This window comes from Spea bombifrons, chromosome 5 (assembly GCF_027358695.1).
Source record: "Spea bombifrons isolate aSpeBom1 chromosome 5, aSpeBom1.2.pri, whole genome shotgun sequence".
NCBI lineage: Eukaryota > Metazoa > Chordata > Amphibia > Anura > Pelobatidae > Spea > Spea bombifrons.
Genome location: NC_071091.1, coordinates 24,380,146 through 24,388,985, shown reverse-complemented (window position 1 = coordinate 24,388,985; position 8,840 = coordinate 24,380,146). Strand labels below are relative to the sequence as shown.

The 8,840-nt window shown below is 39.5% G+C and overlaps 1 protein-coding gene across 1 annotated transcript; it reads left to right on the top strand.

Moving 5' to 3' along the window:
* The first annotated feature begins 899 nt into the window (after positions 1-899).
* On the top strand, positions 900-8,456 carry DAZL (deleted in azoospermia like). The gene is made up of 11 exons (XM_053466835.1): positions 900-944; positions 1,861-1,995; positions 2,076-2,167; positions 4,031-4,082; positions 4,831-4,897; positions 5,714-5,847; positions 6,222-6,296; positions 6,387-6,437; positions 6,957-7,073; positions 7,973-8,059; positions 8,248-8,456. Exons 1-11 carry the CDS (start codon positions 900-902, stop codon positions 8,302-8,304), a joined length of 912 nt encoding a protein of 303 aa, XP_053322810.1. The 3' UTR covers positions 8,305-8,456.
* Positions 8,457-8,840: the final 384 nt, after the last annotated feature.

Genomic DNA, 8,840 nt, shown 5'->3' with positions numbered 1-8,840 from the left:
ATAACACAATCCGCATAGCACAGTCTCCGCTCGCGCCACTACCAATTTCCCGGGGATCTAAAATCCCGCTTCATATTGACGCTACCACTTACCGGCGCAGGCGAACCGGTATGTATATATCCACCACATAAGTACCAAAGTGTACACATATTTCGTCGTGTGATCACTATTAAATGCAAGTACAAGCTGATTTTTTTTTAGAAAAACTTTTCACCACAGTCAGTTAAAGACTTTTGAGTGTCTGGCTCCCCCTCTGGCTGCTTGGTTTTGAGCTGCTCCAGGGAGGGTATATATAGGACCCGCACCCGGCTCCGCCGTTTAGCAGACTACAGGGAAGAGCTATGGTTTTTAATTAGTTAAAGGGTTTTAGTGTTTGTTTCAGTTATCGGAGTTTTTTTTTGTACTTTTCAAGTTTCCTCCATTTTTTTTTTTTTTTTTTTTTTTACCGTACTTCGCAATGGTGAGTAGACAACTTTTAGAGCTTTACCGGTATATCAGTTTATTTACAAAATGTTAATACATCTTGGGCGGGCTGAACGTTTCTGTGGAGTATACAGTGTGGTGGCATGGAACACGCGCCCTGAAATAATCCTATGGGTACTGTGGATCGGATCACGCGGCGGGTGATCACAGGTCCGCGAGCCTAGCAGATAGACACTTGGGTTCCGGCAGACGGATCTGTTTGATGGCACGCTTTGATCTAGTCTTTCCTCCGCTAGTCTCTTTTTTGATCTAGTGGATCGATCCGCTGGCCCCGGGTTGGGCCTGAGTTCTAAAAACCCCATTATGTCGGATCGGAGCCTTTCTTTGGCGCTGTTCCGTTTGTAGATGGCTTTGTGTACTGGGTAGATGCAATTCTGCGGCGGCTTTTGCCCCCATCGTTATTAATCTATCGGTACATGATTAAAGCACGTGTGCTATTAGCATTGGGTGACTCCCAGCAGGTAAATGAATGCTACCCCTTCCTTACTAGGGATGATCTAATGTTCCAGACAGTCTCCTCACATATTAAAGCACTTTTGAGTATTTTAATATACATTACATATTACATATATAGTATTTTAAGGAGACGTTGCAATGGGATGTAGACCTATGTTTGGTACTAATTAACTGCTTGAAGTAGGAGAGCCCATTGAATATTTTTCTTCTTGAACGCGGGATAAACTTTATTCCTCTCCCTGCATTGATCCCATGGTGATCACGGCTCCATAGCCCTCCATTCCTGATGGCAGTGAGTTCGGTCAACTGGTAGAAGGGCGGATCAGAGATCCATGCAGGGTCTCCTGGCTCTCTGCTCTCCTCCTGAGTCCTTCCAGCAAATGTCATCAATGGCAGCAGAAGCGAGAGGCCCTGTCAGACATTCAAACGGCGAAGGGGCGCTGATCTCTGCGATCAGAAAGGCTTCTGCTGTCACTGGCAGGTCCATGCTGTTTAAAGACAGACCGATCTCTCATCCATGAATAGGGAGATCTTCATTCCTCTGCAGTAAAGGCTGGCAGTACTATTGCATCCAAGGGCTTGTGGGTATAAGGCTTCCTTAGTTGTCATCTTAACCTTGTGTATTTTCATGGACACTGGATTAATTAAGGGTTTTATTCACCAAACCATGATTAGTATTTAAACTAAGGTGAGATGAGAACTTACCTCTCAGCCATTTACTATGCGTTCTGGAGTGCTGATCTTGGTGGATTTCTTCTGTAGGAAAAGCCAGTAAACAATATTTAATAGTTCTTAGAGGTGAGTTGGGATCTTAAATTCAAGTCTTAGTTCAAAAGTAACAGCGATCACTAAATTGAAATATATTTTGTTAATTCTACAGTAATATGCACAGAAGCTGTTAACGTATTTGTTGATTTCTAGTCTACATCGGAGTCTCAAAACGCCGTTACTGGAGAAGAGGAGTCCCAATCATCCGCCGTGACCAGTCATGGTTATGTGCTGCCAGAGGGAAAAATTATGCCAAATACAGTGTTTGTGGGAGGAATCGACATACGGGTAATGTAATGTTTCCCAGTGCTATACTAAATATATATATTTTTTTCCTCTAGTTTTCCTAAAGGCGTTGTATTTTTCAGATGGATGAAATTGAAATACAAGATTTTTTTGCAAGATTTGGATCTGTTAAGGAAGTAAAAATAATCACAGACAGAACTGGGGTATCCAAAGGGTAAGTTTAGACATACCAGGAAGAAACTTTTTCACAAGGTCTTTTTTTCTTTTCTTCCTCTATTAAACCCTCCAAGCATGTTTATACAGCGTCTTAACATCATTTCTATAGCCCCAATGGGATTTACAGAAACAAAAGGTAAGGAGGGACCTGCTCAAATGAGCTTTCAGTCTCCGTAGGCCTAAGAGTTAGAACCTTTTCATCAAACACTCTTGTAGATGCGAGCCCTTTTCAAGACATGTAGTCTTTTCAGTAGCACTTCAGAGGAATAGTCAAACTGACCGGCGTCGGAGTGTTGGATGGATCAAGGTTCAGATGCCTCACTTCTGAAATAACTGAGCAGGGATTTGTCTGTGTAGGAGGAGTGGCTGGCTAGAAACTAGTAGAACAGTAAAGGGCTAGGAATCTTTCTGCCAAAACTTCAGAGAAGTGGCCAAAGCAACCAGCAGGGTGTCAGACAGACTGAGGGCATGCCAAGTGCTTCATTGCCATGAAACGGTGGCAGAGCAGGGCCACAGAACACTAGCAAGGTCAAAACAACACTCCTAACCGAGGTAGGTAACTGTTAAACTGGGCTCCATATGCCAAAAACATACTTCCTACATAGTAGCTCAATTGAATGATCACAAAAAAATACTTTTCTGTAGCATAGCGGGGGTTCATTAAAAAAAAAATATATATATATATATATATATATATATATATGGAATTCGATTTTGTGTGCATACCCTTCAATATCCCGTGTACAGTCATCTACAGAATAAGTTATGTTCTTCGTGTATATGTAGGTTAATAAATACTGAGTAATTTATCCCATGATATAATGGTACAATAACAAAAACTAAATTGTGCTAAAAATCTTCCACCTGTTGTTAAACGTATCCAATGGATGGGATTCGTTCATGTAGGTTGCACATGAAGTCTGCATATAGTAGATTAAATATCGGTATGGCATTATTTTTTTCATCCCTGGTTCACCAGCTTTTATGGGATCCAACTCCTTTTACCATCATTCGGGCTTGGGGGGGCGAGTCATCCATGGAAACCCTGCTTTGCTATAATAAACGTGTTATCTGGTTCTATGTGTGTTAAAAAATACTGCGTGTTAAGGGATCAGACTTTTTTTCTATCTGTTTCTCACAACACAATAGTTGACGGCATGCTGACAGGTTTCCATTTTATTCCAGCAGTGGTCGACATGGTAGTAAGCGGCCATATTGTCTTTCCTGTCCTTTCCTGAGGGCAACAGTTGTTTTTGTTTTGCATTTTTTACCGTTTGAGAAGTTACAGATTGGTCTATGGCAGTTATGCGAGATGCGTGGGTGGCTTCCGGGTGAACTTTGGCAACCCTATTTGTGTTATAGGGAACGTGGGGCTAGTTACAGAAGTCCCAGTAACTGCAGGTTGATCACAACAGCTGCTGGAATCCTCCTTTTTTTTAAATTTTACACACGGTTGAAAACCTAAAAGCGAGATTCAGTTAAAACATTTAATCTCTCTGTATTATCTATGCTATGGAGCGTCTGCAAGAAGGGTTTGTTTCACCCTGCCTATGTATAGGTAAATCGATGATTTCACATATTCTGCCGCACCGCATTCTTACATAGAGATACATTAACTAAAAGAATAACTCCTGTGTGAGCGCACAGGTAACCACAGTGACCCTAATTATTTGAACCAACACTGCATAAAGCTTTGGGTTCTTAACGGTCATCTCCAGCCCTGAGTAATGGGTAGCTAAATGTGAGGCCAATGGAGCCCTCGTTGCTGTATAACCTATTCATAGTGATGTCACATTTAAATGTCTGAACACAGTTCCATGTAGTAGATGCAAAAAAAACCGACAAGATGTTTTTCTTTAAGGTATGGCTTCGTGTCGTTTTATGATGATGTGGACGTCCAGAAAATTGTTGACGTAAGTGTTTAAAATGTGGTGTGATACGTGGTGTTTCAATTGCATTCTTTTTACCTGCATCATGTCATACAATACTGGCTGATTTGGCTATTAAAATGACAGGTGGTAAAATTATACATCATTGTCGCTGGGAAGGGAGCAGTGAGATCCAGGTCTGCAGCTCACCGCAGCACCGATCTCTGCTGTGTGTGTGTGAGACGCTGTGATGTCAGTGTGTGTGTGATGTCGCACTGTAACACTGATGTCACACTGTGTGTGTGTGACGCTGTGATGTCACACTGTGTGTGACAAATAACAGCTTCTCAAGTGTCAGTAGCTTGTATTTCTGTCAATGCTTGGCAAAGTAAAAGCAAACAGATTTTATTTTTTTAGCCTCCAAGTATTGAGTCATAGCAATTTATTTTGTTATTTTAAAAAGCCAGATGAAATGCATGGATGACTTCTGCATTGCCTCTGTGTTTATTGCTTTTGCCTCATCTTTTCTGGCATGTGGTTTTTCCTGCAAATGTTCACCACAAGAATTCCTCAGATTAAACATCTACTCTTGTGTAAAGTAAAAAAAATAAATAATAATCTTTGGCCAACAGATTCCGGTAAGAAGTTTGTGTAATAAGTGCCAATAGTGTTGTGTGCTCCTAAACTTGCTTGATTCTATTTGTGTTAATCTTGAAACTCTGCAGAGCAAGGTGAGAATTCTAACCTAAATTTAAAAAAATAATAAAAAAAATGAAATTTTATACTTCTTCAGTCTCAGATAAACTTTCATGGGAAAAGACTGAAATTAGGCCCGGCGATAAGGAAACAGCAAAATGTATGTAAGTGACACATTTCAATTTGTATTTTTTGGTTTACTTTTCATGTGTGTTATGCTTAGGCTATAATATATATAGATATAGACATAGATATATATTATACAGTATAGCAGGTGAAATGCCTGAAACGCTCACATTTATAGGGGAGCTAGAAATATATCTTTCAGTTGAGGAGTCGTGTCTGAAAGTAGTACCATTTTAGGGACTGCTTAATGCTGGTTTGTGGTCACATGACATGCACAGAGGGGACTTTGTTGCCATAGCAGAAGAGTTTTTTTTTATACCATTGTGTGTTTAGAGCTTTCCTCAAAGTAAGAAGTGACAGATCTGCTTTCATTTCTTTACTCCACATTCTAATTGAAGATACATAAGTGGACCTAATGGGGTCTTTTTTTGAGTTTCAGAAAAGGAAACACCTGAAATTTGCACCTGAGCCCCCCCCCCATAATTAATAAAAACACATTTTTTAAATCTGAGAATCCCCAGTGTGCAACAAGCAGGTTTCAATAAAAATCAACCCTTGGATGGAGTGTATTGTGTGTGTGTGTGTGTGTGTGTGTGTGTGTATATATATATATATATATATATATATATATATATATATATATACTGTATTGTGTGTGTGTGTGTATAAAATATATAATTATAATATAATAATGGGGAGGTGGGGCACATTCAAATCTCTGCCGGAAGCAGCCATTTTTCATTTTTTTCTGGTGAAGATTAATTTTATTTATTTTACTGGAATTCACAGATCCCGCAGTTCGGTTAGTGTTCTCAGACAATCTTAAAAAGATCCCCCCCCCCTTTCTTTCTTAGGTACATATATCCAGCCCAGACCTGTGGTGCTTAATCCACCTGCACCTCAGTTTCATAATGCCTGGGGCAATCAAAACGTGGATCCATACATTCAGCACCCCACCATGATTGGGCCGGTTCCCCAGTATGTGCCTGTGAGTTTTTGTTGTTTTTATTCCCTCTTTGTTGCACATAATTATTTGTATGAAAATGGTAAGTGAAAGGATTCCATTAACCTGTATTTAAAGGTTTATGGACGCAAGTACTCTGTGCCTTATAGTATTGCTTCCATTTCATCTCCATTAGTGTGCTTTATAGTAGAGCCAGCTTAATGGCTACTTGGCCTGTTGTCGGAGTGGCAATTTATGGAAGATGAAGGTTGCCGACTCTGAGGCTGCTTTTAAAGCAAATTCACTCATTATAATCCTTACATAAAGTTTCTGAAGCATTTTGGTTTACTGATGCACAAAAAAGAATGGCTCGCAAAACGATGGAACATGTCTGAATTATCATATATTTATCTTTTAAGGCTTGTCCATACCCAAGTTCACCTCCTGTGATGATCCCACAATTCCCAATGGGATATCAGCCCAGCTACTACCAGGTACTCCATTACATGCATTTACACCCAGCTATGGAATGACATAACGTGCAAAAGACTTTATAAATCTGCTTTGTATTCTATTTATTTTAGGTAGCACCGCAATGGGGTGCGGGTGATCAAAGGAGCTACATCTTCCCCCAGGTAAATTTGGGCAACCTGACCGTTATATTGTATCTTTTAGTGTTTATGTGCGTGTGATAATAGTTGCATTTGCAGGGATTCTGACAAGTTAATGTAACTTTGAAATTAGCAGTTGATTTTGTTTGCCCTGGACTGCAACTGGCAAATCTCACCTCGCACGCACACCAAAAAAAGCTTTAATGGAAAAAAGAAATCAAGAATGTGAGTCTTTCGGACAGAGGTCTGTGAGATTACACAGATTCTCTTGGACGGAGTGCTGGGCTCTGGTCTTTAACATTTTCGCGGTGGGATGAGAGCGGTTAACCGTATTTAACCCTATAGGAAAGCAAGAAGCCATCTGCAAACTCACAGAGACTACCTCCTTGCATGTGTGCCTTCAAATGCTTATTGGTGGTCAGAATATCATGGTTAATGGGGGAGATTAACTGGGAGTGATCCAAAATCAACTTTACATAATGAATGCGATTACGGATGTAACTGGAAATCCGGACCTTATATTGCCATGTTTTTTGTGGACAGGCCATTGCGCTGAATTATCACTGCAATGAAATCGACCCACCCTTGAATGAAGTGATGCAGACTGAGTTCCCTCTGCATGATCAGACTGTCTCATCTTCTGGATCCAGCGCTCAGAAGGTGAGCAGCACTGTCTTCTCTGCCGGTGATCTTTATATTTATGGACCTGCTGTTCATTTGTGATGGGTTTACATTAGTGGACAATACATTTATTTGGGGGCTCTAAATATGCATAAATAATTTTCTGTGTATGGGAAAATTAGTGAATCAAGCCAATTGTCAAGCCAAAATGAAAGATTTTCATAACTATTTGAAGTGCTGGACGTTGCAACTAAATAATGTCATCCCCCCTCCCGTATTTTAGTACTGTTTTTCCATCATAAATATTATTTTCGAACATCTTACCAAGCTGCATATTTAATCAGTTCTGCGGTTCACCCTCCTGTTGTCTTATACTCTAGTGTGTATACTTCCTTTAGTTGTGTACTTAATGCTTCTTTTTTCTATATAAAAAAGAAAACGTAATGGGCTCTCTGCGCCAATGGGGGAGTTTTCAGGAGTTCACTATTCATTATGAAGGACCAACAGTGGCAAGTTTTTCAAGTAAAAGGGTCTGAGCTGGGCCTCTAACGCATAATTAAATGGCTGAAGAGAAATCTCACGGATTGAACTATCGTGTTCTTCGTGCTGCAGAAGTCCGCTGGGGTTGGGCTTTCAGAATGTATAGTGAGGATAAGATGACAGCTCTCATCATAGCGAATAGACTCCAGTGATGCTACAGTTTCTTGGTTAACGGTCCTTGAGAAAATAAAGCTCTTGTATAATCTGGTTTAGGAGCGGTGGGTCACACAGATCACATGGCTGCCTGTAGTAGATAACGTAAAGATAAGGAACAAAACCCTTATACTGTAACTGTAGGCTTATCTAGGTAATAATGCAGTACATATAGCATATCTTTCCCATTTTCATTTTATTTTAAGCCCGTCTAGTGGAATTTACTACTTAATGCTGTGTTTCAGAAATCCGTGGACAGAAGCATTCAGACTGTGGTATCATGTCTGTTTAACCCAGAGAACCGACTGCAGAGATCATTTATTTCCCAAGAGGTAATCCATTAACTTCTTTTCTCCCGGTCCTATAACATTTGCTCATTGGCCTAATAATGTGAAAACTTCTTGCATTTTCAAGTTTTCCCCAAAAGAAACTTGAAGGAACATGCATATGTAAACTACACCCCCCATGCTTGCTTGTTGTTTTTAATTAAATAATAATTTAATTTTCTCTCTTTTTCAAGGATAAGAGGGCACCGTTTCGGAGAAGCAAAGCTGTTTTCAAAACTGTCACAAACTAAAAGTTCTTAATTCACAAAAAAAAGACACCAGCTATGTAACTAAATGGATTTAATGAATGTTCTGTTGGACCTGAAAGGGTATTCACTTTGTTTTTGAGCTGTTGTTGAAAATTACCAAGTTTTGGTACTGTTAGCACTTGTTTGAAAAACTCATTTTATGGAAGCACTTTTAAATAAGTTGTGGTTTAGTTAAATATTATTACTTTATTAGCACGTACAACCCTTTGAGCACTTAGGATATTAAAGTAAAATTGGAACAATTCTGGGACTGTCCCATGTAGACATGTGATTGGTGTACATGAATCCACAATGAATACATTTTGCTGAATATGTTCCGTTTTTGCTCCAATTTTCTCTTCATAAATATTGCCCAAGTTGTGTTGCACTTATATTTGTCACCTATTTAAAAGTTTTGCTGGACATTTTTATTTTTATGTTTTTTCTTTTGCACTATTTGTCTCTTGGAAAAGAGATGTTTCTAAACTCTAATTGAACTTCAAAACTCACTGTATTTCCTTTTTTACTAAAAGTCCTTT